The following is a 27,600-nucleotide window of genomic DNA, read 5'->3' as shown; positions in this document are numbered from 1 at the left end:
ATTTTAGTGTCATGTAGTGATTGTTGTGATGCTCGTGTCCAATGGTGACTCATTTTCTCTAAGTCTTTAGTGACTTATGGTCTATCTAGTTTTCAAGGGATCTCAATTTTTTCTGGAGTTTCATTGCATCTGTTGTTTCAAATTAGAGATGTTTCAACTGCCACGGAGAAAAGAATTGTAACACCCCCAACCCGTATCCCTCGCCGAAACCGGATTACGGAGCATTTCTGGATGTTTACAATCAAACAAACAGAAGTTTGAATCATTTCATATCATCAAAACAAGTCATCAAATCATCATTTTAATCCAAATTATAAACATATCAAATCCAAATCAATTTTGCCTAGTTCATGAGCTTAAACATAGAATTAAATTCACATGCACCTATCTATATTAGTTCAATTTACCATGCCATAATATGGCTTCAAAAAATAAACACATATTTATATGTATAAAACTAACCAAAATGAAACTTATAACCATTTACAATCAAACACAAAAATAACTATTATTTAGACACCCTAGGTACATGCCGACACAAAGGATAAACATCACCACATTTGAGTTAAGGATTGTTGTTGGATGTTGAATCGACGATCAAAAGTTAAGTACCTAACCTGTGTACGGAAAACAAAACCGTATGCGGAGTAAAACTCAGTGGTATTTCTATAATCCGGATATTTAAATATAAGAAATTACAAATATACAATTGAAATATAAACACACATTAATATTTAATTATTACAACAACCATTTCATATTTCATTTGTTTCACAAATATCTCAATTCTCATACTTGCTATATAAATAGCTTTTCAATTTTATTTTACATTTCATTATACAATTGCAATATCAATTCCATAGTCATTTCATGAGTATATAACTCATATATTCCATATATTTGCAACATATTTCACATTCTATTTCAATTCACTATTTGACTTCCATTTGTCATACCATACCATTTCAATATCAATTATAAAACTTTATTATTTATTTACCCCTTTAACACCACTCGGACGGATACATAGATCCAACCAAAACACACCAGTTTGGCACCCAGTGCCTATCGGATAATTCGAAGTAATAATTTGACACTCAGTGTCTCATCGGAAACCGAAGTAAATTGGCACCCAGTGCCTCATCGAATTAATCCGAAGTAGTAAATTGACACTCAGTGTCTCATCGACTCGAAGTCGAAGAAATCCTAAATTCTTCCAATCCTATGACATGCCATCTATATTCGACTCAGTCTAATACAGTTAACAGGGTTTCAATTCACAATTCAAATGCAATAATATCCCATATTCAAATTTCACATTATTCACATATTCATATAATTTCAATTAAATATCAAAATGCAAAATACTCACTCAATCACTTACCATAAACATTTAATCAAAATACAACAATTAATAATTAATTCAGATTATAGAAATACAAAACCAGAACTTTCAAGCTATTCCTCGTCAACTTTATCTTTTCCCTTCTTAGTCGAGGTTTCCGGCACAACGTTAGCAATTGAGCTTTGAACTTTAAAACCCTAATTTCTCCTTTCTTTCTTTCCCTTTTTCTTTTCTTTTTTTTCTTCTTGGTTCGTTTCTATTCTGTTTCTTTCTATTTCTTTTTTGTTTCTTTTATTTATTATATTTACTTATTATATATATAATAATAAATATACTTAAATAATATTATAATATATATGTTTTAACTTTAAGTTTTATAAATATCTATACTCGCCTCATTTAAGAACAATGGCATAATTGCTCTTTTAGTCCCTTTAATTTTTCTTTAATTTATAATTGAACTTTTACCCATATGCAATTTAATCCTTATACCTAATTAATTTTAATTCGTGCAAATTCACTTAATCAAAATCTAATTAACTACACAACTAGCTTCGTAAATATTAAAGTCTGGTTTACGGGAACGGAGTCCCGGGAATGCATTTTTTTAAAAATTTGGTCCTCTTAATTAATTAACTATTGAAACGTTAAAATTTTTTAACGAAACTTTAATACCATCTTAATGACATTCCGTAAATATTTACGGCTTGGTTTATAAAAACAATGCCCGATACCTCATTTTCTTAAACCACTTGAACTTAATAAATCACCTATAACATAAATTATCAAATCAAAAACCTTTTTTTAAAATCATATTTGACTCATAAATATTAAATAATAATATTTACAAACTTACTCGTTGAATTTGATGGCCCTAAAACCACTATTTTCGACGCCACTAAAAAACGAACAGTTACATGAATTGTATATAGATTCATTGCATCATGATTTTTTTTTCTTGATGGCTAAAAGTGCCATTCAGTTGAGAGGGTCATGATAACGAGCTGGGATCTCCCTTTGTCAATTTGCCAAGCCTAATGAACTGTCTGAATTTTTTCTTTGGATTATAAAATATAATGTTGATTCATGTCAATGCCATCAGATTTGATTTTTTTTGGTTTTACTATTTTGATTAATTATTTTCACAAATCACTAACAATTATTGATTAGCATATTTATGTTAATAAATTATACACAAACAATTATATTGATCCAATATGAAAATAAATGTATGTATCATTTATTTAAATGTGTACAATTGAAAAAATCAAAGTTTCATGTACACATATGAACCACAATTCAAATTTCATGTGTATAATTGCACAAATCAAGTCATGTATCAAATTGCACATTAGACCAAAGTTACATATAAACTAGATATTATCCTCTTAAAATTATGTAACTTTAGAAAAGTCACTGGTAGAATTACAATCAAAAACAGAAAATTTTATTACAGTCACCCTTTTCTAACAGCCCCATATAGCATGCTCTTATAGAGGATATCATTGTAAACTTACTATATAATCATATCGTGAATTTCTATCAAATAAATAAAGTAAGAATTATGTTCAAAAAAGAAAGAAGTAGAAATCAAATCAACAAATTAAAAAAAGAGTATAATAGATGCATGTATTATTGCTTTATGCATATTTATTTATATTTTTTCACTGATTAATTAGAAAATTCATAATATAACAATTCAGTTAACAATGAGTATCCAAATTAAATAATTAAATTACAATGAATTACTAAAATCCAGTAATAAATTTATAAGTTTATATTCAGTTCATAGAAGAAAATTTAATTAAGGAACTAATAGTTTCTTAAATTGATATATTTATTCCACTTATTGAAGATTATTTTCTGTTAATAAATATTATTATATATTTATCCAGGTAAAGTTTAATCATTTTATTAAATATATTTTAATTAAGATCATTTTATTTAATAAATATAATTAATAAGCTTGCCTATATGAAATAACTATAATTTTACTAAAAATTTAGATCTATGCTGTTATAAAGAATTAATTAATGAAAATCGTACTTATAATAATGGATTGTTTTTATAAGTGAAATTTATAATAAAAATAAAATAACAAAAAATTATTTTTAAAAGAAACTTAGAATATTAAAATTGATGTTGTTTAAGGGTGACTGTTATAGGGAGAGCTAACTTATATCTTAATTTTACAGTTTAATTAAAATTCGTTTATTTTTAACTTAGCTTGTGTTACATAATTATTTGGAGGTGTTGTGAAATTAATGAATATTGAAATAACAAACAACAACATTTAAGCGGATATAAAAAATTGTAACAGATTATGCCAGTTTGGGATCTTTTGACTTAAGCAAAAGAAACTTGCCAATAACCCCAAATCCCACAGCTGAGAATTGCGAACCCAACAGATCCAGATTCCCAGATTACCCTAAATCACCCGTCTCTGTTAGCTAGTTCCTTCTTCGGCGGTGGCCCAAATCCTCTGCGTTTCGAATCAGAGTTATACTCAAGGACAAGCCAAGCCCCCGAACAATGCCAGTAAGTCTCCTTATACGGGTTTGATCCAGATCTCGAACTTCGCATTATAAGAATTTTCTTTTTTAATTGCAACTATCAAATGATTGTTAACGTTGGTTTATGATTGTGTGCCGTGCAGTTCAAACAATGATAGAGGTTGAACCACCGAGTCCGTTAAGATATATCATCGGAGCACGGTCATGATGATCGGAGTTTATTGCCCGTCGGATACATGATGTTCCGTAACAAACGCGTCCCTTCCTCTTCTTCTTATCCAAACAGACGTAGGTGTGCCTTTACTTAAGTGCTCAAATCCATTTCCTTAAAGAGAGATATATCTTTTTCCCTTCTTATTTGAATCACGTTTTGTTATATTAGTCTAGAGTTAGTTGGATTTATTTCTTAATCTCATGTATTTGGAGATTAACAAATTAATCAACTGAATTTGTACAAAAATCGACTTGTTGGATCGAAGAATTATTTTTACATGACAAACTATATTTATGTTTGATGTTGGCATTTCAGGAACAAAGTTTTATTAGAGATTTTGGTGAAGAGAGACTTGTCTTTCCGCGAATTGGTGATTAAATTTGAAGAAAGATGAGGGAAGCATGAAAAAAGCCTTGAATGGCCTGCAGATACAAAATGTAAATGAATATAAACCCTCGTTCTATTTGTGATAGTTGTGTGGGTATTATTGAATTTATAAAGATGAATCTGTTGGTTTGTTCAATTATGGCTTTGATTGTTAACTATTTAGCACCATATATATCAATTCTATGATTTGGTTGTTTTACTACTAATCTGGGTTATTTTCTTTCTCTTCCTAATATACCTTTGATTCTAACACCTATCATGTAGCAGCCTTTCCTATCTGGACGTCTATAGTTTCTTCCTTCCATGTGGTGTGTGATGGAAATGGCATTTGATAGTTTCTGTTGTGTGTTCATGGACTGGAAAATGGCTTGCAATATTTGCTTTGATTGTAGTGGTGTTGGATATGCTTAGGTTTCATATACCACCATTAGCATGGTTTGCCGGTTGATTAGTTAACCAAACAATAATGTTTTGGCACACCATTAGCTAAGACCTGGTGTTTAAGCTATCTAAAGATTGTTTGTTCCAATTCATTTCTTGATGTTAAACTTGTTTCTGATAGATGCTATCGTACGAGATTGTTTGAATGATTAAATTGACCATGATTTGGGAGGATACATTTCGTAGATAATAGTGGTAAGAAAATGATACTTTACTCCACTAGTTTATGCTTGTCTATCAGTAGGACATGCTAGCACCTTTGCCGTGGTTCATTGAACTGAATTTTGTGATTTATAGTTCCAAAACAATGGACAATAGATTCTGAAATAGTAGCAAAAGACATGTTCCCTTAATTCACTATCGGTAACATGGTTGCACTGTGTGGTGGTGCTATAATGGTGTGTGTTAATATTGACAATGGACGTGATTATAGCATTGTGCAAAGCATCACTAGCTATGATGGACATTGGAGGACTGATTTTGCTGTGGTTCATTTGCATTTGTATTTACGGGTTGAAATGGAATGATGGTTATAGCATTGAAATAGGCTGCATGGTTGCACCACATGCTAAATAAGCATTATGGCATTGAAGTAATCTTAGCATGCTGCATCACCGGTGAGGAGGATGCTAACAGAGGCTAAGCTAACTAGTTAAGAACAATAATCACCACCTATTTGCCTTCTATGCGCTCTGGTATTCTGATTATTCCATTTCTTAAGGCCGTTTGTATGTTTCTAAGATATATTTGTTTCTAAGAAGTCATTTTGAGACGAAAAACATTTTTGGGACGAAAGCATTTTCTAAACACTTTTTTCAAGTAAAAATTGGTCATAAAGTATGTTTTTAGAAGCTGAAATTTAGCTTTTCTCAAAAGTTTTTTGTGTTTTCAAAATACTTTTGAGAAGCATACAATTAGGCCTAAGTAACAACAGTTTGCACTCCATAACACTTAGAGGAAGAGGATAATCTTATTGATAGCCAACGAGGCCGAATTTACGATCCATTCCTATAACCCTTACACTAAGCTAGTTGAGTCTTTGCTAAAACACCATGCATTGTACTTTTACAACAGTACGCTGAAGCATGAGCCCATCAACGCAATCTTTGACAATCACGATTATGACCTGCTGTATGCTCTCCTTGTGTTGGCTGTGCTGCATTACTTCAGTTGCGCGTACAGGAACCCTCTCTTGCCTATCAGACCAGGATATAGTGTCGGTGCGTTAGGCCTTCAATTTCGCTATGCGAACTTCCAAATGTACCTCACAAGCTGACATAACATAAACCATGTCCCAAAAGATTTTTCCCTCTGATTTAAAGCTAACCATTCATTAACACAAACCTCCTATTATCTTGTCAATAGGTTTTTCAAATATTACTAGTAACTGTATATTTTATGTTTTTCATTTACATTTTGATGATTATTTTTTATAATAATTAAAATAATTAAAATAAAAAATTAAAAATAAATAAATTAAAAATAAAAATTCATGAAATTTTAAAAATTAGTATTTTTTTAAAATAAAATCTACTCTTTTAAAAGTGGTTAATTTGAATTTTAAAAATTAAATAAATTTAACTTAAAGAAATAAGTATAAAATTTAAAAAAAACTAAATGTTAAAAAGGGTAAATTTTATATTATGCCAAAATAAAGCATCGTCTAGTTCTTAAAACCTTGTGAATTTCTCATTGAGTGATGCCGTCAACCATCAGCAATTTTCGACTTTAAATTGTCACATTAATATTTTGCTGATAATCTGGAACGTTATCATTCAACGGAGGTTAGAGGCTCGAAATAATTAATTTTGAGGGCTAATTAATTGTTAATTTGAGGGGAGGATTGGAAATAAAGGATATGGATATGGAAATATAATATGGAATAAAGGAAGCAATATGAGGAATTCTTTTTATAAGGAGTAGGGGATGGTCCCAGGGATAGAATCGGACAGAACTGATATAAGACTTGAATCCAAGCTTTGCCACTCCACCAGCGAATAAGAGTCCAAATTGAGGTCAGTCTTCCAAGCATGGCAGTCAATGAAACTGTGAAGTATGGAATCATAGGGGTAGGGATGATGGGAAGAACATCTATTAATCTCACCATCTTAGAACCCAAGGTGGTGGTTGTTTGCATAGCTGTCCTCACGTCCCTCTCAGCAACTTGCTTGGAATGGCTAATCCTTTATTGGCCACTTAGGTATATGATTTCTGTTGAACTGCTAATCATTCTAATTTCCTTTCGCTGCTTTGATATAAAGATTGTTGTGCTTGAGTTTTTTATACATGAAGTCTTCTCGGGGCACCAGAATACTGGACAGTGCTTATTGATGTAGTTTTGTGTCAACCTAATATGATCATTATCGATTCGATGGATATTTTGAACCATCCTAACCTCATCATGTCTAGTGAGAAACCATTGTGTACTACGGTCGCCGACTGCAGAAAGGTTACTTACAGCTTCTATTGAGCTAAGTTTCATGTACAGCTTCTATCTGTTCGTAGCGTATTAAGGTTTTCAAATTGATGTTGGGTTGTTTCTATAGCACCAGTAGCGGAAGAAGTATGCTCAATTTGCTTTAATATATTTCTTCTGAATTTGATTGTTGTAGCGGTTTCGAATCATTTTGATTTCTCAGGAAATGTTCTTCCTCGTTAACTGTGTGGTAATATAGTTTATCATTAAATTAGGTTGTAAATCTGCTAGAAAGAGGCCTGATATGCTGGTACAAGTTGGATTAGAATATAGATACATGCCACCAGTCGCGAAATTGATAGAGATAGTGAAGGGTGAACACTTGGACAGTCAAGATGGTGGCAATTCGGAACATCGGTTCCCTTTCCTGTTAAGTAAGAGTTAGCTACTCAACTTTTGCAATCATTTTCGCCATATAGTTCATGTGACTTGGCTTGCAATAGGTTAACAACTGAACCGGTTCAATTCTAACACGGAGGGACCCTGGTAGAGAAGTGCTGCCACTTCTTTGATTTGATGAGGCTGTTTGCAGGTGCAACCCGTTTCTATGATGGCTCTGGTGCCATGATGTTAATCACAAGATGAAATATATGACGGAAAGTCATAGTATGACTAAATTCTTTTGCTTGATATAGATTTGAGTATCTGCTCACGTTTCCTGAATGTCAATTTTTCTTTTATTTATGACCAGGTACCGACATTTTGACAATGCATATGTTATTGTCGAATTTGACAATGTGCTCGAGGATGCTTGACCTCTGCATGTGCGGAAGGGAGTAAAAATGAGCAAGAAATTCTGTTGTCGTCACACTGGCAAGGTCTTTTCTCTTCCTTAGCTTACTGTGGTGTTGTCATTGTTCCTAATAGTTATTGACTTCGTTAGTAGCTTCTAAATGCATTATCATTGATGCCAGAGATGCATTATCATAATTTCCTCTGATTCAACTATGATACTGCATAGGGCGAACCTTTGTTCCTGAAAGCATTGTGCGTTCGGCTCTAGGATGGAGGTAGACGGGTCCAGATCAAAACTGAGAATCGACTAATAAAGTTGGCACCTCTCTTTTTCTCATTCCGCACCAACATCTTGTTTATGTAGCTTTCGATTTGATCCAAACTGCCTTATTTTTCCAGGTATGAAGGATTGCATCACGGTTCTAGCTATTTGGAGCCCCTTAACTTCTTGTCTGCAATTAGAGTAAAAGGTGCAAGACTCCGCTGTTGATTTAAATGATGGGTTGATCTCAGTTGCCATGGGAGTTGGGGCACAACTTCCATCCAGAAGGGCCGGTTTGTTAACATTGAAGAAGTCTTGGATGAACATATTGTTAAGCTTTCATTGTCACCATGATCAGAAAGCCAAATTCACCATAATTATTGTTATTTACTTTCTCCTTTTTTGTATCTTATTTACAAACAAAATGACATGCTATATGATAAACAATCCAATGACACTGTGCAGTATAAATATAAATTTGTAAAATTAAATAATTTTAATTTTTTTTTTCTTTTCTGGAGAAAGAGTTATTTTTTCTTTTTAATTTATTATTGCTACCCTTAGCCTGGGGTCGCATGATAACAAGCTTACGCACCACGTTCAATTAAGTAAGGGCCGTGATGCAGTATAAATATTCGCGGGCTTTAACGCCTATTAAAATTGGCGTAACATTTGCTGCTTATCGATATGGAAGACGATGGAGGAGAAAGGTCAAGCTTCGTGATCAGTCTCATTGAAAACAGAGCTAAAGAGGTAACTCCGTTGGATCTTAGAAATGCATGATAACTGAAAAAAAATTTGAGATCTACTAGCAGTAATTTTCCTTTTATTTTTGTTTGAATACTCGCTCCGCAGCTTTTAAATTTTTTCATTGAAGTCACCTGATTTTACCGCATGGTGTAATGTAGTTTCCACTTCGAATTTCAAAATTTAAAATAAATCAACTTAAATCTTCTCTTTATTCCGTTTCCCTTCAGTTTCTAGCAATGAAACCTGCAAGTCAACGCTCAAACTGCATTTTCTTCGCTTGAAATATGATACAAACTGTTCCATTTACTTTTTTCCCTTTGTTATTTCAAATATACATGCCTAACTAAAGTTCATATCACAATGACGGCTGGGCTTTATAAAATTATTATGAGACACAGTATGTCTTACTGAGAATTAATTTCCACAAGCAGAAATCGGCACTGAGTCCAATTCAAGAATAGCCTGATTAATAAATAATACTCTGCAAGATTATATGATTATCTAGCAGTGCAGTTATACTGCTTGACTATCTGCAATCTTGTACAGGTTGAATGCTGCCTTCGACTTAAGATCAGCTTCACTGCATCTTTTCTCAATACATTGAAACCAGTATCTCATATCAAAATACAAAAACATTGCTGCATTTCTATGATCCCGGTGATCATTGTTCCTCCTAACAAACTAGCTCCTGAAGGTATGGTGGAGTATCAGAACTGGTGATCGGTTTTAGCTTCAGTCAAGAAGGTGACATAATGACATAGAAATCCTGATTTTTGAGCAAATTTATTTAGAAATTTACTGTTAATTGATGACTTAGTTAAAAACCATGTAGGTTTTTGCAGTGTATGGCTCGTGGTTGCTTTGATGACACCAAGTCATACTCCATCTTCATAACATTATATTCGGCTGAATTGTATCTTTGGAATTCACCGTCATTAATATTCGGGTGCATGCTGATTAGAATCTAGCAGCCAGAGCCTTCACCCTTGGTCTGATACATCTACAAACATATTATCTTTGCTTGGCTTCTGCTTCTGCTGCAATCAAGTGGTACTTCGAGCTTAAACTACTTGTTTGAAACTTTAGTCCAGGTTGAATGGTAGAATGTTTTAGGGTGTCATTTATTGTTCATGGTGATGTCTATGTCAGTTTATAAGTAGTCGGGAAAAGCTTGAGATCAAGACTGGTAACTTCAGGCTTAAAAAACACTGCAAGTCATAATAGCTGCAACCTCTCTATCTTTTTCCTAACAATTAAGAAGGTAGCATAATAGACTATACCTATGGTTTTAAGGTCTAGATCTAGCAATTTCAAACATGATGAAAACAAAAAACATGTTCTAAATGCGACATGACATGTTAAATGTGATTAACCAACGTATTTAATATATCATATTTGCATTTAGAATTTGATACATTTTATAATTATGATGTGTTTATATTTACATACTAATGTGGGAATAAACATGAGATATGATACACATACATGGATTCGCAGTCTATTAAGGTCTTGTGTTGAAACTGAATGAGATGGGCATCTTCTATGAATAGTTTCAAGAATTGTTGGGGCCAGAACAAATTGGTTATTTTTGTATGTCATTGCCTATCCAGCTCTCGATCTCTTGATATTGTTTAAGGAAGCTCTTCATCAGGAAAAATTCAACCTGGCAAAGCTTTTAGATTTCTTGAAAATGGTATTATTCTTTATCATCAAGGCTAAATAAAACTGAGTTAAAGGGAAAACTTTCCTGCACTTAAAACTTTGATTGAAAGCTAAAAACCAAATATGATCCATTCTCATCTGCTAGTTCCTGTAAACTACCTTAGGTATCCCATTCTTCATTGAGCTATATGCTTTGCTTTCATCTTTGGGCTCTCCTTTCAATTTGATCATTTGGAGTCTTCCTTTCTTCAAGTTTCTGATTTCATGGTGCTTCTCATAAAATTTTTATTTACCTTTTTTACCAACTTTATATAACTGAAACATAAATTCAATCTTGTGCCATTACTCAGGATTGAAGCAGAGAAAGGTGTCATTATCACAAGCCATTCATTAGGGTATGTGCTTCATAACATACCAGTGCAATGGTTGGGTAAAACTGAGTGATTGTTCCATCACTAAAGTTAATCTATCCTTAAATATATGTGTGCACCTTGAGGCAAAGTAAGAGTTGTTATAATTAGTTCATCATCCTTTGCTTTGTGAAGAGTTACAACCTTTACCCTTTTTCTCTTGAATATTCTCTGCCCCAGGTCACATTTAATGGATCATTTGACCACATGAACATTGATACTACGAGGTATTGCTACTTTCTGCTTCTCTTGCACCTATCAGTTGGATCTGGTAACCATATTTTCCCTAAAAGGTTTATGTTTGACTGTGGATGGCAGTGTCCATAACTTGGAAATTGTTGAACCACTTCATTCTGCACTTTGGGTACAAGCACAAGAAAAGAAGTTTGTTCCACATGCTCAAGACAACAAAAACTATTGGAGGGTATGTTGAGAATCAGATATGATGACATGTCGTCGCCACTGAATACTAGTTTTCTTCCATTTACTTTTAAGCTACCTTGTTCACCGCTTAAAAGTTCCCTTGAGGAGTATTTAAAATTTTTATTGATCACGGAAAACCATTTTGGATAGCACCTAATGTTTTATTTTGTATGCAAATGTGAACTTCTTCTCCAGGACTAGACTTCTTCGCGCAATCTTTTGCAGCCTCTAAAAGTATTGAAACTATCAATACTCGTTTGGATTGTTTGGTTAGTCTTGCTTTTACTTTCCATCAGATTTCTGCTTGGAGCTATTTTGACTTTTGACCTACTAAATGAGACTCTGCTAACTTCATAGACTTCTCTAACTTCTCCTGGAGATCTTGTGGATTTTAAAACGAGCATCCCATATAGACTAGCAATTCTTTTTGCAGCATTATGTTTTCAACTGAAATCATTTTAAAGTAGTAGCACTTATCAGGTGATGCCAAAAATAATTCCATTGTTTGGTTACATTATTTCATTTTTTGCACACTTGAAGATGTGAATGCAATTAATGGTATAAAAGTATATATTAGCTATATGTTTCAAGTTAAGTCACCAGAACCTTACACCTCAACCACTTGGTTGTGGTGAACAATCCTTTTTAACCTTCAGATCTGCTTGGTGATGGTTCCATTATGTTTTAGGGATTAGTGTGAAGTGAGCTTAAACAAAGAGCTGTATGTTCTTGTTCATTTTACTTGCTATCCATATTGTTTTAGAGTGACATTATGATGCTCCAAACTCAAAGACATTGTAATGCTTACTTTCTTAGGGCCTTGTCTGACAGGTTGATTTCCTCCCTCGGTTGATTGAGTTAATTTCCAATCATAGATACTTTTCTGGTTAGGATCTTTTGAAATATTTGAAATTAGGATATTCATTTCAATTTTAGGATAAGAGACTCCTTCTTAGTCACCTTATGAGCTTTAGTCTGACTCCAAAGTCTAAGTTCATTAAGGCACACTGCAACAACCTACAGGTATCTGTTTTGGAACAATACAAAAGATAATCTCTTTTGCTCTTGAATTTCCAGGATGAGTTAATGAGCAATGAACAGCTATTTTTGGACTCTCTCAGGTCTTGCGTAAGTTCCCAAAGGAGACTGGTAAGTGGAAGTTTAGAGAAGGCATAGCCCTAAAAAGAAAAAAAAATTCAAGAATATAGATTAACCAGTCATTAGAAATTTGTAGATTTATGACTGCAAACTGACCTGTTCATTCTCATCTTTCAGATAGGGTACTTTGTCATTTCTGCTTCAAGCCAAAGAAAATAACAAATGAAGTCTTAGGTGTGGACGATGCTAAGAAGAGCCAAATGTTGATATCAAGTATTATCCTTCTCAAAACTGCATTAGATGCCTTGCCATTTTGTCCAAGGTAAAGTTTCTCTTCTCCCTTTCACCAGTGGGCTCCTATTGAACTTCTGGAACTTATTTTGATATACTGGTGGCAATGTTAAAAATTTTAGGTCTTAAGGATGCACAATGTTTTATTCTTGCAAACGTTTACAAGTCTGTATGTGAAAATGAGAAATATGCTGACATTAGAAAGAGGTAGTGGACATTGTCCTAACTGACAACTTGGAAATATTTTTTTTCTTTACTACGCTCTCCCTGAGAGTATTGCTCATTCATCTGCTTTTCAATTTGTGCCCAAGATGCTAACAAGATTCTAATTAGCCAAAAGAAAAATGGAAAGAATATTCAAGTTATTGAAAAGGAAACTCAGGACTATGGCAAGTGGCAAACAGTTGATTTGGATTCCTCCAAAAACTTAAGAACTTAACATTGGAATTTTAATGATTTATTGACATTCTATTGATAAATTACAGATTTTCCCTTCAGTTTGTTGATTAATATTTTGCTGTGCATTTTTCTCATTGATATCTGGTAAATCTTATGTTCAACAGATAAAAAGAACTATATAAGCATAAAACAGAACACTAATTTCCGGAAGAAACTTTTTCTGTAGAATTGGAGAGGTGATTGATGAAGATGTGCTTCACGCACGTGTTCCTTTTATTGCTCGCACACAGCAGTGTTTTGCTGTCAAGGCTGGAATTGATGGACTATTAGATATTGCTCGGAGATCTTTTGTGATACTAGCGAAGGTTCTGCCCTCTTCTTCTCCATATCTTTCTTCCTTTATTTCCATCATTCTTGAATTGGCTATTTTTACTATTTCATTTTGAATTGACAGCTATACATAACCTAGCAAACAAGTATCGGGAAGAATACAAGCTGCCAAATCTGAAACTTCCATTTAACAATAGACGAGGTTTTTACTTTAGCATTCCCCGTAAAGATATTCAAGGAAAGCTTCCTAGCAAGTTCATTCAGGTTGAAATTGCATTCTCTTTGTTACTTCATCTATGATATAATGATGATTTCCTTGGATCATCTCAGACTTTGGTATGCTTGTGATTGAAAAATCAGGTTGTGAAACAGGGAATAATGTACATTGCTCGACTTTGGAACTTGCATCTGTAAGTATTGTTTAAGGATGCCATTGTTGTGGTTTGACTTGGTTCGTGGTATGATATAGAATCTGCTCACTTATCCAGAAAAAACCAAAGATTGTGGTGTAGTTTGCATATATTCATTGAAACATTCTTGGGTTGATTGATTAGTATATTATCAGAATAACAATTGATTTGTATTCTATGTAGCCAAATTTTGTTTGTCAATATCGCTGCTACTATATTTTAACAGTTCTACTTTTATCAGCTTCTCTAGGTCTTAAAAATGCTTTGATCAATCAATCTAAATTGTGTAATTGCAGTTGAATGTCAGAAATAAATCTGCAGCTGGAGAGTGCTATGTTAGAACCGAAGTTTGCTTGGAAGGTTTGTGCTGACTGCGTAGTTCCTATATCACCGTTTAATAAAACGGAGTGTTTCATACTACAGCTGGCCATAACCGTTTTTAACCGAAATTCAAACCCAGCCGACCTCTCTTCCTCGTGTTTAACAGCAGAGGAGAGGGGATGGAAGGAATGAAACGTTGAATGAAACATTTTCTTTCTTCTTCTCTTTCTCTCTCGTCTACCAAATTCCTCTGTCTTCTACTTTTTGGAATTCGTTCTAACATTTGCCAATTGATGCATTGGCACTAGAAATCTTGTCAGAAGTAAGTGCCATTGCAATTAATTGCATTGATTATATAGATTTCATTTAACTTACCGATATAGCTTCTGAAAGTACTGGATGATGAGTAATCAAAATATTTAAAGATGCATACTATATTTCAAATTTGATTCACAAATGGAGCTTTATCTATGTTATTTAAATGTTTTATTGTTTCATTCATTCTTATGTTAACTTTATGTGATTTGTAGCCCTAGTTGATGCCATAAGGGAGGACATCCTGATGTTCACACTTCTTGCTGAAGTCCTGTGCTCTTAGATATGATTGTGAATTCGTTTGCTCATACAATATCAACCAAGCCTGTTGACCGATATACTCGGCCAGAATTTACTGGTATTTTATTTTCCAATTTGTAACATGTATTCTTTTCATGTTCCGGTTGATTAGGGTAAATTTAATTGTGATTAGTTGCTAGCAGATAATGGCCCTCTAGCAATTGACGCTGGAAGACACCCCATCCTAGAAAGCATACACAGCGATTTCGTGGTATGTCGTGGATTCTTCTTAAAGTTCTTTGGTACCATTAAGATTTTAATGTTTTTGGTTGCAGCCCAACAGCATCTTTATTTCTGAAGCATCAAATATGGTGATTGTAATGGGACCAAACATGTAAGGAGCTCTTTCATGGAAACTGCCTTGTTAAGAGTTTTAAGCATGTGGCTACCCTTTTTTGTTTTCATTGTAGCCCTTCCAATCTACATAGATATTATGTATATAAAAGAAAAAACATTTACTTGCTTTTAACTTCAAGTGATGACTGGGACTGCAGAATTTTTTGCCTTATAATTGTTTTCTTATCATCGAGTTTGGACCGACTCTCATGATTCTGATTGCAGTTCGCTTTAGCCTTAGGTGCCGCCTCAGGTCTTTGCACATTATGTCATTACTTTACCTAAACATGATCAATAACTTTTTGAACTTCTGATAGTTATGCTACCATAATATAGTAAAATAGATAATTCTTTGCATTAGTTCAAAGTTTTAAACTATCTACTTTCTTCAACCAGGAGCGGGAAGAGCACTTATCTTCAACAAGTGTGTCTCATAATTATTCTAGCTCAGATTGGCTGCTATGTTCCGGCCCACTTCGCAACAATTAGAGTAGTTGATCGTATATTTACAAGGATGGGCACAATGGATAACCTTGAATCAAACTCTAGTACGGTACATTATCTGAACTTCACTATCGCAAATATTTAAGCAATATTCTCGTGCCATCTTGCTTTTATTCCTGATGAAAAGCAAAGATAATGTTCAAATAAGTGTTTAATGGAAGCTGCACCGTGTATTCAGTTTAACTTGAAAACTCACTTAACTCGAAGACCAACGGTTATTGGGTTCATTTCATTTTAGTCCTTACTGTGTCATATCTAAACATGCCGAAACTTGTTTTCATCTTCTCCTTTTTTTGTCTGTACAAGGGCGTAGCTCCTTATAGTATGTAAAAAAATTATAAATGTGATCGCCATACGATTCTTTGCATTTTCTGGCGTATAATTTACTTTAAGGGTTAAAGTTTTTAAGTTTAACATTTGTACAAATGGGATTTAAAAAAAATTGGACATTATATGGGAAATTTTATTAAAGCACGATGTAAAAATTTAACATAAACACAATATGAATATATAAATGTGTCTCGGAATTTATAAAACACAAACAATATTAATGCCTCAAAAATTATATAAATATAGAGAAAATACATTTACTTGATAAGAATACATTAATTGTTAGGTTGAAATATAATATGCTGTATCTCCTAAATCCTAATTATATTTTGAGGAATTGTCTTTAGGTTTTCAAACCATCATCCAGGCTTGTAAACTAGTGTTTCAATGCAAATGCCGGAAATATCTGGTTAGGAGTGGAGGCAAAATAAAATCGTTTTAAAATGCATTAAGTCTAGGCATCTTCCTCGAGATGCTATAGAACGGTGTATCGGATTAGTCTAATTTAGATTCTTCTAGAAATGAACCACAAGGATAAAAAGTACCATCTCATTCGTTGTTTGGTTGTTACAGTTTATGACAGAGATGAAAGAGACTGCATTCATCATGCAGAATGTCTCCCAAAGGTAATAATCTTTTGAGGTCGTTAACAAATTGGTATATGAAATGTAACAAAGATTACGTTGGCTCACGTGATACAGGAGCTTGATTGTTATGGATGAACTTGGGAGGGCTACTTCTTCTTCTGATGGTTTGGCAATAGCATGGAGCTGCTGTGAACATTTGCTATCCCTCAACGCGTAACCGTTTTTTCTTAATCCACTTCCATTGTTTTTGTGTAGCAATGATCAAACTTGCACAAATCGAAATCTTTTTTTGTACATTTTTTGTTATCTTTAGGTATACTATATTTGCTACTCATATGGAGAATTTGTCGAAACTAGCAACCATATATCCAAATGTGAAAATTCTTCACTTCTACGTTGACATTAGAAACAGCCACCTAGACTTTAAGGTGAGATTTCCATCTTTTTTGCCCTGACAAAGAGTTTTGCAACTTTTGCTGATTGGAAACACCGATTTTACCCAGTTCCGACTCAATGATGGCCCTAAGCACGTAGCACACTATGGTCTTCTACTAGCAGAAGTTGCAGGGTTACCAAGTTCAGTGATTGAAACAGCTCGAAGCATAACATCAAGGATTACGGAGAAGGTAATTTCCATCAACTAGAAACAAAGATGATCTGAAAATCTTATTTATTTTGCGCTACGCTTTGAGGGCAAAGCCAACCACTTTATCACCTGCGATTGCCTTCTAACAGTTCATACTACGGCAGGCAATGCCACTTTCGTCCGAATAATATCTTATGTACCTGATCTCTTGATGGTTATGGTTTCTTCTTTTGTTGATCTCTATAGCAGACAGTGCTAATTCAGCATTCTAATAATGTCTAATGTCCAGGAAGTAAACGAGATGGAAGTGAACTGCCTGAATCATAATCAAATAATGATGGCCTACCATGCTGCTCAACGACTAATATGCTTAAAGTATTCAAATCAAATGGAAGACGCTATCCGGCAGGCATTGCACCTTCTCAAGGAGAGCTATATTGATGGTAAACTATAAAGCTGACCTCTTAATCTAAACAGTAAAGGGAATAAAATGGTAATCCCAGATATTAGCTCAGAACCCAAAGATAATGTTACCAATGAATTGGATGTAAAGGAGTCGATGACAAATTCTACTCAATATAAAATCAGAAGGCATTTAACAGAAAATAAGAGCCAAGATAGACAAATGATGTGCAAGTAGTTATTCTGAAAGCACGTAGCAATAACTTCAGAAATTCATAGCATCCAAAACGAAAATAAATTGCATGTAAAATCAAAGAGTCAGGTTTTTTAAACTTCCAAAAATTTCAAACTCAAAACGATGACTTCTAAAATCAACAAGGATAAAAAGTTGAACACAGTAACTCAGCGGTAGCGGCGAAGGGAGAGAGTGTTGTTTCTCTTCCAGGTTGCCCTGCGAGAAGGACGGTTCTTGTGGTGCAAATGACCCTTTCCATGGAGACCCCTGTTTTTCTTACCAGCAGATGTAAGTCCTCGAAGTTCCCTGTGCTTGTGAACCGGATTGCAGATCCAGTTAATTCTTGGGTCATTGCGGATAGCATTGTGTGCAACATCCACCAGGATAACCTCAAAGTACTTGTAAGTAGAATCCTAATCAATAAAATAAGGCAGAAATGAGAGCCAAGCCATTTCAAATTCAGGTGGCAAACTGTAACTTTTAGTAAGCCCTACAACATACCTCATTGATCCAGTACGAGTTAACAACTCTGAGACCTCCCAACTTTCGGCCAGCACGCTCCTCAGCAACAGACCGTTTGCTGCGCTGGAACTTCAATTGGGTGACACCCTGGTTTGTGGGCTTACCATACACGATACCCTTGGGAACAGGCCTCTTGCGACCACCCCTCCTAACACGGACACGGTAAACCACATAACCCTGGATAGGAGTGCACAAATTTTTCAGATCAAATCAATTGGGGAAAAAAGGTACCTACATGCATACAATGACATAGATTTAATTTGAAAAAAAAAAAGGAAGAAGAAGAAGAAAAAATCATGGATAGATATAGTTACTATTCTGTCCCAAAAATTCACATTATATATCATTTCAAAGAACAAAAACACCTAGGAACATCAAATGACATTTACAAACGATTAATTGTTTAATTTAATCTAAGTGATCTGAAAAAGAAGCATCCCTTGATAAGGCAGTGGACACTAGACACTTAGTTTGACCTCAGCAAAAATCAAGTGTTAAAGCTAGCATTCTTACTATGTTATTTAGAATTATATGTAAAAATAAAAATAAAAAAAAGAAGAGGCTAACACCTTAACTAAAATAAGCATGCACAAAATGTTGAAACGGACATTACTTGTTTGGCCTTATAACCCAAGCGGCGTGCCTTGTCAGGGCGAGTAGGATGGTTGACCCTAACAATTGATGGATGCTGGCGGTATTCCCAGCACCTCACCCTCTGTAAAAACCTCATCACATCCGACTGCTTCTTCCTCCATAGCTCCGACACGTACTTATAAGCCCCTACATTTAACCATTCCCATAAATAAGGATCCTTCAATAATTCACAGAAACCGTTATGCAAAACAGAGTATTAATATATATAAATTAAATACATTGCTTCGCAATTTCTATAAACATGAACACTTTGTTCCATAGCATAACAGTGCGACATCAGATACCAGTATAAAACCATAAAAACCAATACAAATTGAAAAGATCCAACTTTTTTCAAAACCGCAAAAATAATAATAATAATAGAATCAATCGCTTAATAGAAATGTGAAAGGACTTAGAATGAAACCCATGAGAAAAACATTGAAAGATCTGTGGCTAGAATCAGTAGAGAAAGAAGGAATGTGAGTTCGAAGAAGTACCCATTGGCGAGTTGAGCAGAGAGTGGCTAGGGTTTCGCTTTTACAGAAACAGAGCTGAAGGAGGCTAGGGCAAAGAGTCAAATAAATAACCTATTACAAAGAACGAGCCTGATTGGACACCTTTAACTGGCCCGTTCATTTTAGTTATTATGATTCAAGCCTGAAAGATAAACATGGGAGCCTTCCAAATAAATTATGGACTACTTTAGAACAGCCAATTTGGCCCAATCAAATGCTTGTGTTCTTTATTTTGGTTAGTGTTTTTTCTTCTTCTTCTTTTTTTACAATCTCTATAAAAACTACGCCCTCAATTTTTTAAAGTACACAATATTAATCATTACATAGTTAAGCATATTTCATCCCTATTTTATCAGTTATTGCAACAATAATAATCTCAATTAATTTAAATTAATGTTTTTACTTAATAGAAGAGCTTTCTTCAATTAGTTTCTTCTATAAATAATTTTAAATAATTAAAAACATGAAAAAAAATAACTTTATAGAGATGAATATTGATTAATTCAATCATTTTAGGGTTAGACGGATGCATGCTAATTTTTTATTTAACTATTAAAAAAGAAAGGATTAAGTAACTGTATATATGATATTTTAATTTGATTTAATTTTTAAAAATTATTCATGTGCTTTTTAAATTGCATGTACAATATTTTAATTTAATTCAAACAATTTTCCATTACAATTTTATATAGAATTGAATTAAAATTAAAAGTTTGTATACATGATTACACTAAAAACTACATATATAAATTGCTTGAATCAAAGTACTCCGAATTAATTTATATTTATACCTTTCATAAACAAAAATGTCCAGGTTGAGAATTTCCATTTACAAATACATGTATATGTAATAATAAAAAAGCATTCGATAAGGAAAAAAATAAGTATAATACTAAATTGGAATTTTTTTTTAATTACTAAAGACACTAGTAAAGTACAAAGCCCCAAAAAAAAAGTATCATTTTCCCCACAAATCCCTCCATTAGGACTTCAAAAAGAGTATCATAACGGTGCAAAGGCATGCTATTGCTCTTAAGCGTGCATACGTTTCTTGAGCAACAAGCAGTAGTGCTACAACCTCTTCTATATTCTATGTTTACTATAGCTGCTACGCTCCCGTTCCCTTGATCCTCTTGAATGCCTCCGTTCTTCTTCCCACTCGGCTGATGGCGGCGGTGATGACTCGTACCTCGATGGTTTCCTTTTGAAATGTCTATCATCATCACTCGACTCATAGTCTACAGCATTGCTACTGCTGCTCTTTCTCCCGCCACCACTACTTGTAGCAGAAACTGGCTTGGCAGAGGAAGATGTTTTGTAATCATATCCATTGGAGGATGGCTTGTGATGGCCAGAAGATGCAGGTGCATCAGAAGATATCTTCCTTTTCTTCTTGCTAATTTCTTCTTCAGGAAAGCTAATGCGAGAAAACACACTTGCCTTTGGCTTCTTATCAGTTCCTGCAGTAGCAGTCGAGGAAGTGGCTTTAGTTGCAGGTTCGAGGGAATGCTTGGAAGACTCGGAGCGATCATGATGATGATGATGGCGATCACGTTCGCGATCACGACCATTGTCACGATCATCATAGTCATAATCACGTTCAAGGTCATGATGCTGGTCAGCTTTCCTCTTTGCAGGGCGGGGAGGTGCTTCATGGTCCTGTAAGGAACGTTCTGGGGAGGTCCTCTCTGATCGATGCCGTAGATGATCGCTGCGACGGTCACCACCTGACATTTGTGGAATAGGCTTCTGCAACAAACAAACGTAATAGAAATGGTCACCATCAGCAGACCATCTTATTCTTCTCATGTCACTTGGCAGAAATACAGCACTTAAACCCTGACTCTGACCAACTCCATGTGCTCATCATTTTCCAATGTAAAGAGTAAACAGCCATGAAATTATTTGAATAAAAATTCAAAAAACGAGAAATGTAGAAATTTCAAAACTTTGCAGTGTAGGTCCGAGTTAAAACAGCCTGCCAGAAAGATCCAAGTTTTATATTCTTCCTCTCAATATCAATTAAGTGGAACCATGTGTTCATAGCCAAAATTAAAAGCATAAAAATTAGAAGGGCCAATTGAAACAACCATTGAATCGCATTTACTTAATGACAAACAAATTTGGTATCTACAACTTAGCGCATCCTAGCCAATCGGTTGCTAAAAATCATGTAGCATAACTCCTGCCATCACAAACAACAAGAATAAAACAAAGCTAGGAAAATAAAGAACACATACAGATTTTGACTTCAATGACGAAACATCAGCACTGTTGCTTACTTCCCTAACAAATTCCCGGTCTCTAGTAGAGAACTCCCTGCAATTATTTTGGAAATAGTAAGTAAACCATTTCATCATGTGAAACCCATCTCTGTGAACAGAAAGATATTATTTAACACCTATAGGAAGCCCTTTTCAGGGGATATCCGGACTCAAGTGAATGACTAGGAGTTATTCCAAGGACAATGGAAAGTAGTCCAATTGAAAAACAATTAGTGCACCTAGAAAGCTCAGAATGAGAAAAGTATGTTCAGTACCTTTCACTTCGTCTCTCATTTTCACGCTTCCTCCTCAAAGCAGCTTGCCGAGCCTCAAATTCCTCTCTGCTCATGATAGGTGGGGCAACATTCATACCCATTCCGAACTCCGCAAGATCCCTACAAACCATTAAATTCAATAATTCAATCAACGATGTCTAGATGGCATCAAGTTGCATAACAAATCATAAGATATACGAGGCAATAGCTCTTTCAGAAATGACAAAAATCCCATGTTCAAACTCAAGCAACACCAAACACAACTGCTATAAAATGGCATAGGCTACTTAACAAATGTCACACATACCTCTGAGGTGGGACAGGAGGAAACATATAATTTTGAGCACCAAAAGCATCTGGAGGCATAACACCTCCAAATGGCATATCAAATGGACTTAGTCCATAGCCCCCCATATAGGGCATTGCTCCACCATAGGGACCCATAAATCCATCCATCCCAGGCTGCATACCAGTCCAGTAAGTGTTATAGGCAGAGGGACCCATAGACATCATATAGTTCTCAGCTGCAAGATCCTGAGGGGCTTTCCATTGCAAATCTGTAATGAAAACGAATAACATTCAGGTTAGAAATAATCCTAATGATTTTAGGAAACTAACATGTAGTTTGGACCATCACGAAATACAAAATAAAGGCTGCAGACCTACCATTTCCTGGCAAACGAACCTTCTTCTTTTTCTTTTTCTTTCCTGGAGAATCAAAGGATCAAAATTAAACCACCAATCCATTTATTTTCCTCATTTCCACTAAAAAATAATACATTTACTCTCCCTATAATACACACAAATAACATAAAATCAACTCAAGAGTGCTAGATGAAACAGGAAAGATGACAAAAATTTAGTGCCTTTTAAGAATCTAAGTTCTTAATAGATGCATTCGGAAACTTCTTTAGAAAATGACACAAGAAATATATCCCAGCCACAAGCTTTGAAGAAAAAGAATGGTACTGAGGCTAAAATGGAATGAGATAACCCACACCAAGCATTTCCACCCAGGTTTGACCCTAAATCTCACCACTTCCGAGAGGAGATCAGTACCAATGTTATTAAGTGTTGTCTTTTAACTTGGCCAAACCAACATAACAAATAAATTACGAAACAAATCATAATTACCTGCCTCTCCAGAAGCCAACTTCTGTTGCACTTCTTCGTCCACAAGTGGGGCACTCCCATGTGATGCAGGCTCCTTCACACTCATTGATTCCAATGTGGCGTCGGATGCATCAGCTAGTTTAGCAGTCTTTACTTTCTCCAAGACCTGCTGTGGGAGAATATCTACTTTAATCTCATTAGCTTTATCCTTCACATCAGAACTTTCTTCCTTCACATATACTGGCTTCTGCTCTTCCTTAGATGCAGCAGATGTAGTAGGAGATGGAATTTTTGGTTGTGGACACCGCGCAGATTCCATATCTAAATTTGAGAGATAGGACAAATCATTAAAAAGAACATACGCCATAGAGTCATTTGAATGTGAATTCATTTGAGTAGATCAAAATGATGAACCTTGAACTTGAAAAGTGCTTCCAGCATTGTCAGCACTGCTGTTACCAGACTCCAGTATACGATTGATTGTATCTCTTAAGGTCTTATTTGGCAGAAGATCATCAGCGAGTATGTTGGTCGCCCCACATACGCACATTGACTTTGAGATAATGTGGTCCCTTATACCTGAGTTACATTTTGTTAAAGTGAGCTTCAACACGCACATACAAAACCATTTGACAGGGAAAAGAACCAAAGATGCATGGAAAATGAAGCAACAAAACTCACATTTATCACAAAAACTCTTAAAACAACATTTGCTAGTTAGAACAGCATCTTTCATTACTTCTTTGCACAATGGGCAATGGAGTTCCGGTGGAAGGTCACCAACAGAACGAGTGGAAGGTAAGCCCTCAATTTCTTTCTCAAAAGCAGCCCTGTTGGAAATCAAAAATTAGTTTTCAAGCATGGCAAATAAAATTGCCTACAAGCAGAAGAAAAAACCACACTAATAAGACAAAATAGTTACTCGTTGGGCTTCAAAACTGCAACTGCTCCACTTGGCAATGCATATGAGCCATCTGGAGTTGCCATTAGCATTGACTTTGGAATGCCAGTTGGAGGTTTCACCCTTTTAATATCATAGTTTGGATCACCATTTGTAGGGCAGTGCTGAATAAAATGCCCTGCATCACAAATTCCATAGTAACCACAGGTTCACTAAAAAGTGATCAAAAAGCAAATAAATAAAGAAAGAAAGAAAGAATGTAAATTCAACATACCAGGCACCTTGCAACGGTGACAAACATAGCCCTGAGGAGGTGTTTTGCGCTCCAATCCTAATTGACCTCAATGAGAAACAAATAAATCTCAGCTCAGAACACTATTCAGAAGAATGGTTACAGCAACGAAATGTCCCACAAAATTTCAAAAACTACTGATCTAAATGAGAACGAACGACTCTCTTCCAAGCAGAAACAAGTTTATACAAAAAATTGTTATATGTTATTCCACCAAAAAAGTGGAAGTTCCAACTTCAGTTAACCTACATAGGTCACTAACAAGCAAAGGCACAAGGCACATTTATACCACAATAATAAGCAGCAGAAAAAGATTAAGCTTAAATAACCAACACATTTAACATTAAATGAACATCCTATACAGAAACTCATGACCCTACCCATCAAGACACCCCCCCCCAACCATCACCACCATGATAAAGAATGTAATGAAGCTAAAAAGGGCATAAGAGAATCACCAAAACCACGCCCGCCCATCCTTTCACCCATACCCCTACCAAAGCCTCTACCAGGTCCAAAGCCATCAGCACCTTGGCTGCAAATCGAGATAATTAAGATTGAAAATTGCACCAATACAAGAAATAAAATAAAATAAAAAGAAAGAAAGAAAACTGCACTCAACTCACCGCTGCCAATCCAAGGCAGGTGTATCTATTAGAGCCTTAATCTTGCTGTCCTCATCAGCTTTATTGGTAGGGGGAGCATCAAGAAGTGGATTACTTGACTGCACGGGCAGCGTTTCAGGGATTGAATACAAATCGTTCCCAAATTCATCCCATTCAGAGTCTTCAGGCTACAAATAAAAATACAAGCCTTCCATTAGGTTTCTATATTTTTCTCTTTTCTGATAAACTCAACATTTGTCAAAGGCAAAAAAACGTTAGCAGAAAGACAAGCCAATTTTCATCAAGGAAAATATGTCAAAGTGAAGATTACATATTTGGGTACAGATGAATCAGCATCCAGTAAGTTACTCTTTTCTGGTTGAGCATTCTCAATCTGATTTCCCACCTTAGGCCTGTGAAGAATAAAGCGCAAACCTAGAATCAGGTGTTCTCTCACAATAGTAGCCACTAAAAGTCGGAACTAATCTGAACACACAAAGCATCAACTTCATGCAGGTAACTGAACCTTCCATACTTGCTTTCTTAACAAGGTCACTAAATTAAAATATTTGAGTGGTTATGTATTCTAAAGGATTGAGATAGTACTCTTGAGCAGCAACAATGGGCATGCGAGGCTTTCCAGGAACGCGGCGAATTAATACAGAAGTGTTTTTTGGGATTAACATTGCTTCATCAAGATATTCTGAAATTGAAAAAGAAAACGAGTCTATAAAATACTACAAACAAACTATTTCATGAACGAATACAATTACTAAAGTACAATCTTAATATCCAGTCAAGAAACAAAATAGACCCCGAGGAGAATTCCAATAGAACGGAAGATTCGGTCATACTCCTAACTGATATTTTTATGCTAGATTTAATGAAAAACAAGAAATCCAAAGCATTGACAAAGACCAACCTTCATTAGTTTGTGCATTAGTGACAACGAGGTCGAAGTCCGTACCCCTGCCCAAGTGCTTTGATTCAAATATTTTTTCTTTCAAAGTACCAACACTTATAAACGGACCATCCATGGAAATTGAATCAAAATCTCTTGCACTTTTAAATTTGTAATAAACAGCCATTTTTTTACGTTTCTTTCCTCTTAAAAAAATTGTTGTAATGATTAAAAAACACAGAAAAGAAAATATGAAATTATTTATTGGCCTTCAAAACAATATTAGGCCTGATATTCACTTGAAAAAAGAACAAATATAAACAGTACAAATCTTTTTTTTTTCCTTATTCTAAGAGAAACCGAACCAAACTCCTCGCTCCTTCTTAGATGCAAAATCCCGCGCTCTGTCTTCAAGATATCAACTCTGACAGTAACTCCATGAAGTGTTCCAATAAATCGAATCTTTCAGCAAAACCAGAAGTTTAGGGTAAATCGTAGGGAATAATGAAAAAGCCCCTTTGCTCTTAGATCATCAAATTCACACGAACTCTTCGATTACCGATTATTGTACTAAAGAATCGCTCTGAATCAATCAATCCGCCCGATTCAGATCTTGTAAAAACGCGACCAAAAATAAATCTTCAGAAAATAATCCAACAATGGATGGATCTTCAAACATAAACTCCGGGAAGCTTCGAAGCTTGAGATTCTGATGCGCCGAAATAGTGAAGAAAAAGAAAATTAGAAGCTTGCAGAAACCCGATTAGAGATTGGAGAGGTTTAAAGGATTAGCGATAATCGTGAATCTCTAGGGCTATGAGATTGGGTAAAGGGTTTCAGAAAAGGGGAAATAGGAATTTGGGAAGAGGTTATCGAAAAGATATAACCGAATCTGGACCTTCAACAAAAATAAAATAAAAATTATCTATACTGGACCGCCATATGGCCTACACGTGCGGTGCAATGCCGCCGTGCTGATCAAAAACAATTTTCCACGAAATTAGTTAAAGTTATCGTGTGTTGAAATAATGATATTGCATCTTGTTTTATTATTACATTAACTTAATTAATTAATTAATGAATAACAAAATTTTATATTATCACTAATTAAATTAAAATAAATTAATGTTACAATGTTCTGAATGTCATTTTGACTATTTTTCACTTTCATCATCACCTTTCCAAAAATTAATTAAATTAATCTTTTTCAATAAAAAATTTGATAAAGTGTTAAAATTTTAACTAGGCAATTTTTTTTAATATTTATCAACTTTTTCAAAATTTTTAATAAACTGTGTATACTCTGCTAATATACATGGATTGCCACTAACGCATTTAAATTAGTGGCATAATTTTAAGGATCTTCACTTTTTCTTCCAATAAATAATAATGATTTCACTAAATTTTAAAAAGTTGAGATCAAAATTTGTTTTTAAAAAGAAAATTACGATGAATGTGATAAAGAAGAGTGAATATTAATAGTTAAAATTTCAATTATACCCAAATTATTTATG

At 34.6% G+C, this 27,600-nt stretch overlaps 2 protein-coding genes and 3 pseudogenes across 3 annotated transcripts; 2 read left to right on the top strand and 3 right to left on the bottom strand.

The window, feature by feature from the left end:
• LOC121211471 (E3 ubiquitin ligase PARAQUAT TOLERANCE 3-like) overlaps positions 1-6,062 on the bottom strand; it is an 11,099-nt pseudogene extending 5,037 nt beyond the window's left edge.
• An 868-nt stretch (positions 6,063-6,930) lies between these two features.
• On the top strand, positions 6,931-8,729 carry LOC121211470 (uncharacterized; annotated as a pseudogene).
• Positions 8,730-9,060: 331 nt separating this feature from the next.
• Positions 9,061-17,955, top strand: LOC121211128 (DNA mismatch repair protein MSH4-like; annotated as a pseudogene).
• Positions 17,956-18,083: 128 nt separating this feature from the next.
• On the bottom strand, positions 18,084-19,876 carry LOC107886065 (60S ribosomal protein L15-1). Its single transcript, XM_016809873.2, has 4 exons — positions 19,718-19,876; positions 19,198-19,364; positions 18,564-18,761; positions 18,084-18,475 (listed from the first exon to the last, which is right to left on the bottom strand). The coding sequence occupies exons 1-4, from the start codon at positions 19,719-19,721 to the stop codon at positions 18,230-18,232; spliced, it is 615 nt and encodes a 204-aa protein (XP_016665362.1). The 5' UTR covers positions 19,722-19,876; the 3' UTR covers positions 18,084-18,229.
• Positions 19,877-20,500: 624 nt separating this feature from the next.
• LOC121211127 (E3 ubiquitin ligase PQT3-like) lies at positions 20,501-27,076 on the bottom strand. 2 transcript variants are annotated; one of them, XM_041083452.1, is made up of 15 exons: positions 26,108-27,076; positions 25,792-25,888; positions 25,517-25,598; positions 25,207-25,373; positions 25,039-25,115; positions 24,563-24,628; positions 24,310-24,466; positions 24,069-24,217; positions 23,802-23,966; positions 23,409-23,708; positions 22,941-22,982; positions 22,582-22,831; positions 22,275-22,394; positions 21,976-22,054; positions 20,501-21,484 (listed from the first exon to the last, which is right to left on the bottom strand). In XM_041083452.1, exons 1-15 carry the CDS (start codon positions 26,271-26,273, stop codon positions 20,819-20,821), a joined length of 2,583 nt encoding a protein of 860 aa, XP_040939386.1. In that variant the 5' UTR covers positions 26,274-27,076; the 3' UTR covers positions 20,501-20,818. The 2 variants fall into 2 exon arrangements, with proteins under 2 accessions (XP_040939386.1, XP_040939387.1); XM_041083453.1 differs by having other exon boundaries at positions 24,563-24,619.
• Positions 27,077-27,600: the final 524 nt, after the last annotated feature.

This window comes from Gossypium hirsutum, chromosome A12, assembly GCF_007990345.1.
Source record: "Gossypium hirsutum isolate 1008001.06 chromosome A12, Gossypium_hirsutum_v2.1, whole genome shotgun sequence".
Taxonomy (NCBI): domain Eukaryota; kingdom Viridiplantae; phylum Streptophyta; class Magnoliopsida; order Malvales; family Malvaceae; genus Gossypium; species Gossypium hirsutum.
This window is presented reverse-complemented; position numbering and strand designations above follow the sequence as displayed.

What these genes read in the sequence shown, in the direction of transcription:
- LOC107886065 (XM_016809873.2), bottom strand. An exon ending in TGGGTTATAAGGCCAAACAA is followed by an intron (nt 18,762 to 19,197) that starts GTAATGTCCGTT and finishes ACTCCTATCCAG; the next exon opens with GGTTATGTGGTTTACCGTGT. An exon ending in ACTCGTACTGGATCAATGAG is followed by an intron (nt 18,476 to 18,563) that starts GTATGTTGTAGG and finishes TTTATTGATTAG; the next exon opens with GATTCTACTTACAAGTACTT.
- LOC121211127 (XM_041083452.1), bottom strand. Translation starts at nt 26,273, where the DNA reads ATGGCTGTTTATTACAAATTTAAAAGTGCAAGAGATTTTGATTCAATT. An exon ending in ATTCATCTGTACCCAAATAT is followed by an intron (nt 25,374 to 25,516) that starts GTAATCTTCACT and finishes TTTTATTTGTAG; the next exon opens with CCTGAAGACTCTGAATGGGA. An exon ending in TAAGAGTTTTTGTGATAAAT is followed by an intron (nt 23,967 to 24,068) that starts GTGAGTTTTGTT and finishes AATGTAACTCAG; the next exon opens with GTATAAGGGACCACATTATC.